This window comes from Schistosoma haematobium, chromosome 6 (assembly GCF_000699445.3).
Source record: "Schistosoma haematobium chromosome 6, whole genome shotgun sequence".
NCBI lineage: Eukaryota > Metazoa > Platyhelminthes > Trematoda > Strigeidida > Schistosomatidae > Schistosoma > Schistosoma haematobium.
Genome location: NC_067201.1, coordinates 2189949 through 2206007, shown reverse-complemented (window position 1 = coordinate 2206007; position 16059 = coordinate 2189949). Strand labels below are relative to the sequence as shown.

Below are 16059 nucleotides of genomic sequence, written 5' to 3'. Positions count from 1 at the left end.
CTCGAGTAAACTCTGAGTTCTTATTGGTTTTCCAAGATAGTAGATTCATGCCTAACCCAACTGGTTCAGACCAGAACGAATACCAATATCAGATTCCACTGCACAAATCATTTATTTCAGATATATTTCAGTTCATTATATACAAACAAAACAGACCACATTATTTGCATAAAATAGAAAGTAACAATCACTACAAGATCAAATGAAAAAGTGACTGTGATTGTGAAAGACTGTAATTAGTAATTTGTGAAAAACTCGAGAATAGTAAGTCGAATGGTAGTAGTCAATAAGTCAAATGGAAACTTCTAATAAAAGGAATATGAATATAGTTATTTAATAGTTATCTAATAGGAATATATGTAATAATAATCGATAAATATCTCCTAGTAGCTAAGATTCATGGTGAGACTATAATTTATGGAGGACGTTTGAGCGACGCTAAAGTGACTTTAGGAATGTCCACTCAATAATCAGGACCAAATGAGAGATATGGACCTGTGTGAAGAGTTCGAATTATGATTTACAGTTGATGGTTAAGGTTAGAAATCAGATTTTGGCTTTTCATCACTAGCTAACATCAGCTATATTACCAAAACTCTACGTAGCCAAATGGATGAGTGGATTTCGTGCCCCCAGATGTCCTAGTACGGTCGAATGTGGGTAGAGTCCGTTCTCTGTCTCTCTCTCTCTCTCTCTCTCTCTTCAGATGCTCTCAAATTGTCACGCGTATACAGCTTCTGCCAAGGAAGTCCTACTCACTGCCTTCTCGCACCAGGGGTGTTTTTTTACGAAATTGAAAGGACCATTTAAGTTATTTGCTTAATTCATACAAGGATTCAAATCAAACTGTTGAATCGTGTGCTATATTCAAAAGGAATTCAAAGGATTTGTCTACAAAGCAATATAGTTACACATGATAAACATCTCTATTCATTCACACAAAAAACGAAGGCAAATTATCCGTTATATTCTTAAAAATATATATCAATTCATAAATTACTGACTCTTAGTAAGTAATATAATAAAATATACAAAATTACATACTTGAGTATTGAGGGAATGTATTATAAAATGTGCAAACATAACCAACATCATTAATCTTAGAAAAGTTCACATTTTTATTTAATCGGTATGTAATTCAGCTGGAGAATAAATCCACTTCTACTTGATAATTGTCAATTAGATGGGCACTACTTACGTTCATGCTGTGTTATGTCACACATTGAACTCATACTGGTTAACCGACTAAGCAAACCAACAAATTACATGTATTGTAATTAGTAGAAGTTAATATCTTTCTCTCCATTTTCACTTTCTACATTCAGTAGAGTGGTAGCTCACCGGTCATCAGAGTTGATGCCTACTTCGGGACTCGGACCCCAGTACCTTCCTCTTTAGACGCCATCGTATTGTCCACTTGGCTACTGAGTCTAGATGACCACTGGATTGTACAACTAGGTGAATTTTAGTTCAGTTGTATTGATATTGGGTTGGAGTTGTGGAGTGGACATTAACTCTGGGATGTAAGTACATCCAACTGATAAGTCATAAATAGAAAGTAACACATGTTCACAGTGGTCATCTAGACTCAGTAGCCTAGTAGATAATACGATGGAGTCTAAAGAGAAAGGTACTGGGCCCGAGTTCCGGAATAGGCAATAGCTCTGGGATCCAAGTACTGAAAATTTCACAAAAAAAACTGAAAGATATGAACTATTTGTTCATGGGAAATCAGTTTATTTATGATAGATATACATATAACAGTTTATATAACAATTACTCATCTTTTATTTCATCATTATAATATCTCCTGTTCTGGTTAACTGAGGGATATTTGCGATAACCTGCAAACAGTAGAGATATAGCGAACACATAACATGAAAATTAAAAGTCGAATCCACATGGGATATCTTTATAGGTTACATCACGAATCCGCTTTAATTAGACATCCGTTTCATTCTAATATATCAGACTTCTCGGAAATGTACATTCACGTCCCAACCAAATTATTTCATTATGTAAAAGATGAAAATTGTTCTGTGTATCAGTGAGTGTGTTTTATGTTTATCCAACCCTTTGATTTGATCGAATATAAATTCAACGGGAATTATCAGTTTCTTCAAGACTGTAGATTATGCCTTACTTTAATGTGTTCCAACTAGGATGAAAAACAAATTCAAAGCCTTCTATTGATTACCTTTAATGACTTAAAATCATTATTTAGTATTTGAAATAACTTTTCAAATACATTTCCGATAAATGAACATAATAATAATATCAGACTGGGATTCAATTGCTTGAATCGATTTCCAATAAAAGGAAACCATTAATTACCTCTAATCAGTGAATGTTATTGCGTAATAACCGTGTTAACTAGTTGAGATATCAGACATAATAACACACAACATTCACTACAGAATGTCTACATTATTAATCCAGTCTGTAATAATTCACTAAAAAGAAACGATATAGTATTCTCAACACACAGTATTTTAACAAGTTTCCTTTTCTTATTTCTTGATCAATCCTTGCAATACATATTGAGTGGTTGTCAGTTAGAAGTTAGCAGTCCAGTTAATCGATATCTAAATACTGTACATTCTTTTCGCTACATATTGCCAACAACCATGATGTCAATAATTGAGTTTTTTGTAACTTAATTCCTCCTTGTCTCTTTTTTTCTCTTCCCAAATTTATTCCACTAGATCATACTCTTTAAATAACATCTCCAAACCCTAATCTTTCTGATTACTGCTTATACTCTTACTACCTCTACCGCTATGGGATTTGAATCGACAACTGCATCTCTGTGCTAATGTGGTGTGGCAACTTGAACTGATGTACGTACGTACGAAGTTCTACGTTGTTACTGACTGACTGACTTTGTAACTTGTACAACAAAAGGTTGTATACACACCTGAATACGTGATACGATTAATAGCCATAATCATGTGTTTAAAACAAACAAGGATATAGATTACTTGTTGATGAAATATCCAGATGATAGGAACAGGTAATCTAGATAGATATTCAATCAGGTCACATTTTCTTAATGAATATAATAAATCATTTTATTCAAATGATTTCGGACAAATATGTTATTTCTCATTGTGACTATGAAGAAGTATTTATCACAGATTATAAATGAGTAGTTAATATACATAGAATAATTAATTGTCATATTTATTGTTCATTAAATCAAAGAATAATGTTCTTTCCTTTCATAATATTCAAATCAGTTCATTATAACTGATATTGAGAATCTGGCATAGATGTGTATTAGTCTGAAATTCCCTTGATAACATTTAGGTGGCAAGATGTAATTAACTAAATCTATAGTAAATTAATCGAACTAATATCATCAAGATGAGAGAGGGAGAGAGAAAACAACAACAACTGGATATTGAGAATATAATTTGAACAGGCAAAATATAGTTATGTCTGAAGAAACATTGAAATTTATAATGTAAAAGAAGCTGAAGACTGATTGTATCTACTTCATTTTAATCGATTCTGAGACATTATTATTATTTAAACACATAAACGTAGGTACATTATTTATTTAAACACACATCAACATTCGTACAAGGAGCCACCAAATAGATATGTGCCAAATAAATGATTCGATTTGTGTGAGGGCTGGGATACTGCCCGGGTGCCCAGACCGAAGCAGGTGGTTTCCTCAGGGAGCCACATCCCGAGCCTTTGACCTAAAGGTCTAACCCACAAGGCAGTGGAGCATCGCGAGGAGATGCAGTCCCATGTTAGCCGGTGAACAACGATTGGCCCATACACCATTTGTTCCCTCGGGATCCTGGAGCCAGCTCCTGTGCACGATTGATCTGGGATCCGGTTAAAGCGCCGGACATTCGCTTTTCGTCCTCTCGATTTCTTAAACAACACCCCTGGTGCGAAAAGGCGGTGAGTAGGACTTCCTTGGCAGAAGCTGTATACGCGTGGCCGTGTGAGAGCATTTCGAGAGGGAGGGCGGGCCCACCCCACTCTCGGCCATACCAGGGCATTTGGGGGCTGAAATAGGAACAATAACGTAGGTATAAGGAGGTATCAAACACCTATGCGCTACATAAATCATTCGATCTGTATGAGAGCTAGTATGCTGTCCTGGTGCTCAAACGGAAGCTGGTAGTTTTCTTAGGAGGCCACACAGAGCATTTGACCACTAAGTAGTGGAGTAACGTCAGGAGATGCAGTACCATGGTAGATGGTGGTCAACAATAAGTTCATACGCCATTTGTTCACTCAGGATCTCGCAGTCCATGTGCACCATTGGTTTTGAATCAGGGTTTTCCAACTGCTGTAGGTGGACCTCCTGTGTCCACCTACCTTGTTAAAGCACCGGACACTCACCTTCATCCTCTCAATTTCGTAAATGACACTGGTGGCGCGAGAAGTCAGTGAGTAGAACTTCCCTGAAAATAGTTGTATACACGTGGCCATGTGATAGCATTTCGAGTGGGAGAGCTGACTCTCCTCACTCTCGACCATACCAGGGCATTTGGGACACCTCACCCAAGAAATCGTGGTTATCAGTTGAATCTCAATTAGGAAGGGAGGTAGGTAGCCTGTATTATACCCTACTCTTCAATAAATTATGATTAATTGTAAGCAATTTAAACACAATTTTTATTTGTTCAAATCATTGTTTGCCTGCAAATGTCTTTCTTTTAGATTGCTGATTTGAAACTATCTAATTCAAGTAGTATTTCGTCGAAATTATTTGATTTATGCATTTTGTATAAATTACTCATTGAAACAAATAAAATGGTGAATTTGTACGATTGGCTTATGGTAAGCGATAGTCAATGTATACATGTGTGTATTTTTAATGAGAATGATCGATTCCGTGATATCCACAGACCAATCAACATCGGGGTCTACAGGGACAAGCTGTGAACTATATAGGGAGAAATTCGCGCACTTCACTTTGACCTGAAGTTTGTGCTGACGATTTCGTTCAGAAGAACGATGAAAGCTCCATGACCAAACCATTCAGCTCAGAAAACAAAGCTCCATCAAAATATCCACACACTATCCAATCTGTCCAATAAAATACATCAGTCGCTTATATTTCCCTGAAAGAATATTCCTCTTTCTTTGTTGGTATAACACGCTTGTTTCTTTTCGATTATCCTCTCCTAGAAAATATGATATTGCCCATATATACACGTGTTGTTTTTATCAACAGAAGGGATCATCATTTTATTCTTCACAACCATCACTCAGACGCTTCATGTGTGATAATATATCAAGCCACTAAGTTGCATCATCCTTAGGTCCTTGGCTATAGAGTCATGTTAGACTGACAAATTCAAGTCTTGTAAACTGTTCACCTCTTCACTTCTTCTACCCCATCTCAGCATTGGCAAATAATCTACGTTGTGGAAGCCAGTTAGATGACGTTCTTATGAATTTCTCTAAGCTAATGCTCCGAGATGATAATATCAACATTAATTGAATCATGGTTACCTCAGCATTACTTGCTTGGTAATTACCACTGTTTGTAAATAGTTCTCCAGAGATGACGATTACTTTACTTACGTACGCCTGTTACTCCTCGTCAAGGAGCATAGGCCGCTCACCAGCATTCTCCATCCAACCCTGTCCTGGGCAATCCTTTCTAGGTCCTTCCAGTTGTAATTCATCCTTTTCATATCTGCTTCTATTATCCGACGTAATGTGTTCTTAGGCCTTCCTCTTTTTCTCTTCCCTTCAGGATTCCAAGTTAGGGCTTGCCTCGTGATGCAGTTAAATGATTTGCGTAATGTATGTCCTATCCATTTCCATCGTCTTTTCCTAATTTCTTCTTCAGCTGGAAGTTGGTTTGTTCTCTCCCACAGTAGACTGTTGCTGATGGTATCCGGCCAATAGATGTTGAGTATCTCGCGTAGACAACTATTTATAAATACTTGCACCTTCTTGATTGTGTTTGTTGTAGTTCTCCAAGTTTCAGCTCCATACAGTAGAACTGCCTGGACATTCGTATTAAAGATTCTCACTTTGATATTGGTTGAAAGTTGTTTTGAGTTCCATATGTTCTTCAATTGTATGAATGTTGTCCTTGCTTTGCCGATCCTCGCTTTTACGTCTGCATCTGAACCTCCTTGTTCATCAATGATGCTTCCTAGTTATGTGAAGGACTCTACATCTTCCAGAGTTTCGCCATCAAGAGTGAACGGATTGCTGTTCTCCGCTTTGAATTTGAGGACCTTGGTTTTCCCTTTGTGTATGCTGAGGCCTACTGATGCAGAGACTGCTGCTACACTGGCTGTCTTCATCTGCATCTGTTCGTGTGTACGTAATAGGAGGGCTAGGTCATCTGCGAAGTCCAAATCGTCTAATTGGTTCTGAGTTGTCCATTGTATTCCATGTTTTCCTTCAGATGTCGAGGTCTTCATAATCCAGTCGACCACCAGAAGAAAGAGGAAGGGAGAGAGTAAACAGCCTTGTCTGACTCCAGTCCTTACTTGGAATGCATCTGTCAGCTGTCCTCCATGCACTACTTTGCACTGTAGTCCGTCGTATGAGTTCCGGATAATGTTGAAAGTCTTCTCAGGAACTCTGTAGTGTCGAAGAAGTTTCCATAACGTTCTCCTATCCACACTGTCAAATGCTTTTTCATAATCAATGAAGTTGATGTATAGTGATGAGTTCCACTCAACTGATTGTTCGACGATGATCCGTAGTGTTGCAATTTGGTCTGTGCACGACCGATCCTTACTGAATCCAGCTTGTTGATCTCGAAGTTGGGCGTCTGCTGCATCCTTCATCCGGTTCAGCAACACTCTGTTGAAGACTTTCCCTGGTATTGACAGTAGTGTAATGCCTCTGTAGTTTTCACATTTGCTCAGACCTCCTTTCTTTGGAATCTTGATGAGGTGTCCTTCTTTCCAGTCCATCGGCATCTGTTCCTCCTGCCAAATCTTTTTGAATAGAGGGTAAAGCATGCTTTTGGTTACTTCGACGTCTGATTTCAGTGCTTATGCTGGTATGTTGTCGGGTCCTGCTGCTTTCCCGTTCTTGATTTGTCTGACGGCCATTCTGATTTCTTCCGTCGTTGGTGGGTTGACATCTATAGGAAGATCTGTGTATGCTGCTTCGATGTCCGGTGGATTCACTGGAGCCGGCCTATTCAGGAGTTCCTCGAAGTATTCTACCCATCTGTTTCGCTGTTGTTGAATTTCAGTGATTGGCCTGCCTTCTTTGACCGGTCTCTCAAGTTTACTGTATTTCCCTGATAGTTTCTTCGTTGTATCGTAAAGCTGTTTCATATTTCCTTCTCTAGCAGCTTTTCCCGCTGTCGTTGCTAATTTGTCCACGTAATTCTTCCTGTCGGCTCTAATGCTCCTCTTCACTTGTTTGTTTGCTTCTATGTATTCAGCTTGTGCTTGGACTTTCTCTGCTCGTGTTCGGCTGTTGTTTATTGCTGCTTTCTTGTTCCTCCTTTCTTTGATCCTGTTCAGAGTTTCTATAGAGATCCACTCCTTATGGTGGTGTTTCTTTAGGCCCGGAACCTCTTGACACATTGAAGTTAATGCTTCCTTGATGCTTTTCCAGTTGTCCTCCATGGTAGTTTCTTCTTCCTTCAGTAGATCTTGAAAGGCTTGGAATCTGTTGTTGAGAGCTATCTTGAATTCATTGAGTTTGTCAGTATCTCGAAGGAAGGCTGTATTGAACCTTTGTATTGCTGTTTGTCCACTTGTCCAGTTCTTTTTTAGCTTCAGTTTTAAATTGGCTACAACTAGGTGGTGATCTGAAGCTACGTCAGCTCCTCTCCTGGTTCTCACATCTTCCATTGTCCTTCGGAATTTTTTTTTTTAATGCAAATATGGTCTATCTGGTTCTCTGTAGTGTGGTCCGGTGAGATCCATGTAGCCTTGTGTATACGTTTGTGTGGAAATATTGTGCCTCCTATGACTAATTTGTTGAATGCACACAAATTTGCAAATCTTTCTCCATTTTCGTTCCTCTCTCCCAGTCCATGTCGTCCCATAATATCTTCATATCCAGTGTTGTCTATTCCGACCTTGGCATTTAGATCTCCCATCAGAATGGTGAGGTCCTTTCTTGAGCATTTCTCTATGATTGGCTGCAGCCGCTCGTAGAATTGATCTTTAATGTCGTCGTTGCTATCATTGGTGGGTGCATAACATTGGATAATATTCATGAAGATCCCCTCCTTCTTTGTTTTGAATGATGCTTTGATGATTCTGGATCCGTGAGATTCCCATCCTACAAGTGCATTTCGTGCTACTTTGGACAGCATTAGAGCGACTCCCTGAGTGTGTGGAGCATTTTCCTCTTCGCAGCCGGAGTATAGCAGCATCTCTCCCGTGGCTAGCCTTTTCTGTCAGCTTGGGTCCAGTGGGTTTCGTTGATTCCCAGTACTGCTAAGTTGTATCTCCTCATTTCCATTGCTATTTGATTGGTCTTCCCGGTTCCCCACATTGTTCGGACGTTCCATGTACCTATAAAAATTTTTGCTCTGGTTGTTAGGAGGATCATCGGCCTCGTGGCTTCCGAAGGAACTCGGCTTTCATCATGAGGCGTCATAATTCTTCTAAATGAAGACCTTCTAACTTTCAGGGTAGAGTTTAAATGGTTTGAATTATTTTTTCTGGTAAGCGTTTTTTTAGCGAGTTAGTTTTCTACGGGATGGGGACGCTAACCCCATGCCCAACCCTCCTCCTTTACCCGGGCTTGGGACCGGCAGTAACTCTAGAAGAGCTACAGACGGAGTTAGAGGTGACGATTGTCAAACAACTAGAACTTCGATGTGTCTTCAGCTCAAAAGGGTTAGGTTACACAAAACTATTGAACAGAACTGCTCTCGGGATTAATCGATCTCAACATTTCATGGATTACTTGAAAAGTTTTTTCTAGGTTTCATCGAAAGTTCGATCCTAACTTGTTTGTTCGTGTAGTTAGTGGATTTACTTACTTACGTCTGTCACACCTCCTCGAGGAGCATAGGCCGCCCATCAGCATTCTTCATACAACTCGGTTCTGGGCAGTCCTATCACGTTGCTGTTCATCCTTTAAATGTCTGCTTTCGATTCTAGACTCAGTGTGTTCTTTGGCCTTCCTCTTTTCCCTTTCCCTTCAGGATTCCAAGTTCTTGCGTGCCTCGTGATGCACTCTGATGATTTCCTAAATGCGTATCCTATCCACTTCCACTGTCTTTTCCTAATTTCCCATTCAAATGGAAGCTGGTGTGTTCTCTCCCACATTAGGTTGTTGCTGACGATCTCAGGTCAACGGACATTGATTATCTTGCGTAGACAATTGTTTATAAATACTTGTACATGTTTGATGATGGTTGTAGTAGTTCTCCCAGTATCAGCTCCGTACAGTAGAACTAACTGACTTGAGGTTCGTATTGAGGATCTTGCGTAGACAACTAGTCTAGTGAGATGTAGTTATTATTCTCTGAGGATCGTCCATTGAACTAAACTTAATGAAATCCATACATGTTCTCATATGATCGTTTACATACATTTTTATATCGATCTATTTTATTTATTCTTCATTAAGGCATTTGCAACTATACTGGGAGAGGCGGTCGACTCACAAAATCCTCCATCTCAAGAGACTCAGTAAGTTAACTGTCCTGTTTGTGAAACGAATACATGTATAAATGTTAAAGAGGAAAAGTGTATTTGTAAAATCTCAGCGAAAGAATTTGAAGTAAATCCAACGTTTCACCTGGCAATCTGGTCCAAGCTTTTTAAAGGAAATATAAATGTTGTCTATAAACATAGTAGTCCTTGCATCAATATACCAGCACTTCATCTTTTCATTAATAACAGGACACTGTGAGCTAAGTTAGATAGCTTAGCGAACAATGTAATGAATTTTTTTCATGTTACAATCTTCACAACTGATACCTAGCCCCTACTCTTATTTATTTATGTAAATTACTATATGACTACTAATCTGTATTTGAGTAGTGTAAATTATCTACCCAATAAATTCAAGATGAAATATCATTTTTGATGACTTAATCAAAAATGTTTCTGAACTAATGGATTAATGTACATTTTAAGGTATAGTCTCATCACCCATTCGTCGAGCCTCTAAATTAGAGTTCTAATTCAAAAAGCTACTGGAGAAGATGCAGTCTCATGGTTTCCATCCGGTAACCAAAATAGATTCATTTATGGATCTTAAGGCTTTTGTACACCATCGATTTGGAATTAGAGTTTTCCAGGTTTCCTAGGAGGACTCTCTGTGAATCTTCATCGACTGAGATTGTTGGGTCACGCGTTACGTATGCCCGAACACCGATTACCACGACGCGCAATGCTAACCGGTGTTGGAGATGGTTGGAAGAAGGTTAGGGGCGGCCAAACCAAAACGTGGCATCAGTGTTTGAAGTCACTAACTTCTAGTCTGAGCCATGTTGGTAGATTCAGACTACTTGGTTGGGGTCCGTGTGACTATCGTAACCAATGGTTGGAGACGCTGGGTGACATGGCTCAGAATCGATCACAATAGCGTCGGTGTATACACTCTCTGTCTTCCCTTAAACTAAGACATTAAAAACGCCTCATATCTTTCTTTCTGTACTATATCCTTATCGCAATTTCTTTTCTATGTTACCTCCTCTGAATTAACTAATTTTATGAATCCGGTGTCCATCTTGTTGTGTTAATGAGGTATGGCAACTTGGACCGATGCATTTATGTGTCTGGTCCTACGTTGTGGCTGACTGACTGACTGAAAGAGTTGAATCAAGCCCCGAACATTCATTCTTCACTCGCTTACTTTCTTGAAAGCATTCTGGCCCTGTTTGAATAGTGTGTTGAACTTCCCTGGCAATGAGAAAGGTCGGATCCTTGGCCATATGTTAGAGCATGAATGTTTTTGACTGCCTAATTACTGAATTGTGAAAACTTCCGACATATTGAATATATATCATTTCATTGAGGTCATGAACTGATGAATGTTAGACGACCATTGAAAACTTGGAATCACTGTACGTCCGTTTCGTCATAGTATGTGACTCCTAAGAACTGCTCATCCACGACCATGTAGGTAGGAATTTGTTATTGACTTTCAATATTATTACTAACCACAGTTTACTTTTCTGATTGTCACGATCATTATTGGTTGTATGAATCTCTATCTCCTTTCTTTGTTTTACTCCCCCTTTCTATTAGATGTCGTTTCTTGCAAGGATTGGCAGAATTACAATATTTAGGCTGTATAAAATCAACTCGTCGAAAAGTGGATCATGTTATACGTTTGACATGGATCTCAGGTCTTGTATAATCTTATAACATTCAATTCTTTTTACCAAATATATTGAAATTTTTTACTATCAATTAAAAGCATGATTATTTATTGCATATCTAACTGGGGTTTTTTTTTGTTTCTATATTTCAAAAGGTCTCATTTGTTTTTGAAAATGTATTTAGGTATTTTTCTCATATTCAGATCACACACACACACGCACTCACAAATATGTAATTGAGATTTTTTTGAATGTATGTAAACATTTTATATTTATAGAATTTATACACAGTAAATTGGTCTTCTCTCTGTATGTTATTGTTTTAAGTTGATCGCTTACTTCGTATGGGAATGATGTGTTCTTGATGAAGTTTTGTTCTCTGAGCTGGATCATATCAATTATACCAATGCGAGATAAAAGCAAAACAAAGAAGTAAACAATGACAGGTTTAAGGTTAGCAAGAACCAATCAACATCGAGGTCTACAGGACAAGCTGTGAGACACATATGTACAGAAATTCGAACACTTCACTTCTACCTGAAGTTTGTACTGATGGTTTCGTTCAGAAGAACGATGAAAGCTTCATGATCAAACCATCCAACTCAGGGAACAAAACTCCATCAAAATTATTCACCTGAGCTAAAAATCTTCACCATCTCAATGATGTGTTCTAACACAACAGGTATCTTTCATTAATTGTATGTCCTTGGGACTGTGATAGAATTCCTTGGAAATCAAGGTTGTTTACTTAGAAGATCTACAAGTTTAGTTCACAAATTCCGTTGGTGGATACCACGATATTCAATGGACAAATAATTTTCACACACCATTTGTTTCTTCAAGAGTTTAGTCTATTTACTCTGTTCGTTTGTAGTTTCTTATTTCATCTTACATAGGCACTGTATCTAACTTACGCCTGTTACTTCTCATGGAGGAGCATAGGCAGTCCATCAGCATTCTCCATCCAACCCTGTCCTGGGCAATCCTTTCTAGGTCCTTCCAGTTGTAATTCATCCTTTTCATATCTACTTCTATTATCCGACGTAATGTGTTCTTTGGCCTTCCTCTTTTCCTCTTCCTTTCAGGACTCCAAGTTAGGGCTTGCCTCGTGGTGCACTCTGATGATTTTCGTAATGTATGTCCTATCTATTTCCATCGTCTTTTCTTAATTTTCTCTTCAATTGGAAGCTGGTTTGCTAAAAAAGACGCGAACCAGATTAGACAAATTAAATCAAACCAGTATCACCTTATCATTATTATGGAAACTCCTATTATCACGTAATAATAACCAGTAGGATTTCTCTGGTAGAACCTATAATCATAAGACAGAATTTTCAGATGGGAACTAAACTTCATTTTCTCTCTTGGTTACACCCTCTCCCCCAAAGTTATGTGAAGCATATTATTTCGATTCCCTCATTGTATTAAAATCTTTATGTTGAAAGTAAGTATCATTTATGTTAATTTAGTTTAATAGACAACTAAAATGCTGTTACAGTTGTTGGTTTCCTGTTCAAGGTACACTTCAAGTTAAACTGGAATAATCTATTTCTCTTCCTGAATCGATACATTTTTTTACAAACCAAATATCTTAGTCAGTCATCATGAACACTGAATTGGCTAACTATTTGCATTTGACCAAATTACCATTAATACATTCGCACAATAAGATGAATGGGAAAGGAATCGAAGTATTGATTGTATTAACTATATTGTAAATAGATCCAACATTCAAGAATATATTTTGAGAAAGATTAATGAATTATGTATAAAGGAATACTGAAACTGAAGATCTAGTGAAAGATAAGAAAGTGAATGAATCTGTGTGATTGCAATTGTTTTAAATCACTGGTCACGATTATTTCATAGATCTCAACCAGATAGTCGTCTATAACTACCAACATATCAGAACAATAGTCAACATCTTTGTGAACTAATGTCGTGTTTTTCGTTTGTTTTTCCTTAGGTTTCTTTCAAATTTTAGACCGGCAATGGTTAATTGACAATTTAATTCGATATCCAAGCACAACTTTGTGTATTCAATAATGAAGTCACACTTTATGCATATATGTGTGAAGAATAATAGTTTGACTATTACCAATACTATAGCTGATCAAATTAAACTATATAGAACAGAGTTGTTGTTTGAATCTATAAATATTTGGTTTAAAAGAATCCAACGATATAATCACTAACTCACTGAATTCAGTCAATTGTTTTATACCTACGACCAGTAGTAGTAGTAGTAGTAGTAGTAATAATAGTACAGTAGTAAACTAGAAATCAGCTTTCATAAACACAGGTTCTGTTGAAGAAGCCTAACAATCGGTCTCTTATTAACGAATGAACAACTAATAATCTTAATTTTGTCCATATCTAATCATGTTAATTTCTTTTGCCGTCATGTTATTTCATAAAAATTATTCTTCTGACTAATCATTTCGTCAATCATTCGATCTTGCAAACTCTTACTCCTCAATCATATTGTATCATGGTATATTACCAAATTGGTCAGCGTTGTCTATAGTAATCAAGCAATCTCAAAACTTTTTATTAAAAATAATCCTGTTGGCAAGACTGTAGTTTGTAGACGAACAAATCACATATAAGTTAACAGGTTTCGGATTTTATTTATTTTATTTGAGCACATAGATATTTGTGCAAGGGGGCACCAGATATATATGCGCTACACAAATCTCATTTGATCTGTGTGAGGGCTATGATATTGCCCAGGTGCCCAAATCAAAACAGGTGGTGTTCTTAGGGGGCCACACCCGGAGCCTTTGACCTAAAGGTCTGATCCACAAGGCAGTGGAGTAACGTTAGGAGATAGTCACAGGGTAGCCGGTGACCAATAATTGGTTCATACGCCATTTGTTCCTTCAGGATAGTGGAGCCAGCCCATGTGCACCATTGGTTTGGAATCAGGGTTTTTCAACTCACCTAGGTGGACTCTCCATGTCCACCAACCCAGTTAAAGCACCGGACATTCGCTTTTCGTCTTCTCAATTTCGTAAACAACGCCCCTAGTGCGAGAAGTCAGTTAGTAGGACTTCCTTGGCAGAAGCTATATACGCGTGACAATTTGAAAGCATCTGGAGAGAGAGAGAGAGAGACAGAGAACGGACTCTCCCTACTCTCGACCGTACTAGGACATTTGGGGGCACGAAATCCACTCATCCATTTAGCTACATAAAGTTTTGGAATTATAGCTGATGTTAGCTAGTGATGAAAAGCCAAAATCTGATTTCTAACCTTAACCATCAACTGTAAATCATAATTCGAACTCTTCACACAGGTCCATATCTCTCATTTGGTCCTGATTATTGAGTGGACATTCCTAAAGTCACTTTAGCGTCGCTCAAACGTCCTCCATAAATTATAGTCTCACCATGAATCTTAGCTACTAGGAGATATTTATCGATTATTATTACATATATTCCTATTAGATAACTATTAAATAACTATATTCATATTCCTTTTATTAGAAGTTTCCATTTGACTTATTGACTACTACCATTCGACTTACTATTCTCGAGTTTTTCACAAATTACTAATTACAGTCTTTCACAATCACAGTCACTTTTTCATTTGATCTTGTAGTGATTGTTACTTTCTATTTTATGCAAATAATGTGGTCTGTTTTGTTTGTATATAATGAACTGAAATATATCTGAAATAAATGATTTGTGCAGTGGAATCTGATATTGGTATTCGTTCTGGTCTGAACCAGTTGGGTTAGGCATGAATCTACTATCTTGGAAAACCAATAAGAACTCAGAGTTTACTCGAGATTGCTCGTACTGGTTAGACATAGGGCCAAAGTCGTATAAGTCGGTTGGTTGTGATTGGTGATTTAGTTACTTGATAATTAACAGGGCAAAACTCATAACAATTACTTATTCCACAAGAAAGAATAAATGAATAAATAACAAACAACAACACAAACCTGTAAATATACACCGGGATCCACAAGTGCTAGATGTAAACAACGTTGAAATGGTGGATTTAATCGATGAAGAATTATACAAACTATGTTTTACTCTGAAATTCTATGATTCATATAATGAAAGCTGATATTATTAGTATTCTGAACTGAATTGATTAATTGATAACCCTAATATACATTGAAATTGTTAATTATAATCAACTACACAAATCTAGATCATCTCTGATTAACGTGATTGATAACTAATTTGAAGTCAAACTATACTATTAGTCCTCCATTTTTCAACTTATTCAACATCATATTTCTAGAACATTTTGGTTTTTATTAATCATATAACTTTGTTAATAATATTCACTTCATATCTCTTTCTTACTTGCTCTTTCACTATTTTGCTTCATCAACCAGAAATCTAAATGAGTGAATGAATGAATAAGGAGAGAAAGAGAGAAAGAAATCGATGCTCATTGAACAATGAACAGACTCATAACAATCGTATGCCCATTATATATTCACTTAGTTTCTCCCGTTTTTTCTTTTGTCTATACGTGTGGGATTTCGTTTTCTTGCTTCAATTGTTCATATATATATATATATATATATATATATATATATATATATAGAATAACTTCAGTGATTTAGTAGTTTACTTATATACATGTGTATGGTTGTTTGTATTGAGAGTATACTCGAAACAATACTACTACTACTACTACTACTACTACTACTACTACTACTACTACTACTACTACTACTACTACTACTACTACTACTACTAGTAGTAGTAGTAGTAGTAGTAGTAGTAGTAGTAGTAGTAGTGGTATTCGTGAACAAGTTCATCAATAATCCTAACTGATTG

The 16059-nt window shown here is 37.3% G+C and overlaps 1 protein-coding gene across 3 annotated transcripts in view; it reads left to right on the top strand.

The window, feature by feature from the left end:
• Positions 1-15773, top strand: part of ORC3_1 (Origin recognition complex subunit 3) — a 45215-nt gene extending 29442 nt beyond the window's left edge. The window contains exons 14-17 of one of the 3 annotated variants that reach the window (XM_051216658.1): positions 4690-4809; positions 9553-9614; positions 11181-11281; positions 13221-15773. In XM_051216658.1, coding sequence (XP_051065251.1) covers positions 4690-4809; positions 9553-9614; positions 11181-11281; positions 13221-13300 — 363 coding nt within the window. In that variant the 3' untranslated portion in view covers positions 13301-15773. Of the gene's footprint in view, positions 1-4689; positions 4810-9552; positions 9615-11180 lie in introns of all 3 variants that reach the window. The other 2 variants (XM_051216657.1, XM_035732812.2) reach the window with 2 other exon arrangements.
• The last annotated feature ends 286 nt before the right edge of the window (positions 15774-16059 follow it).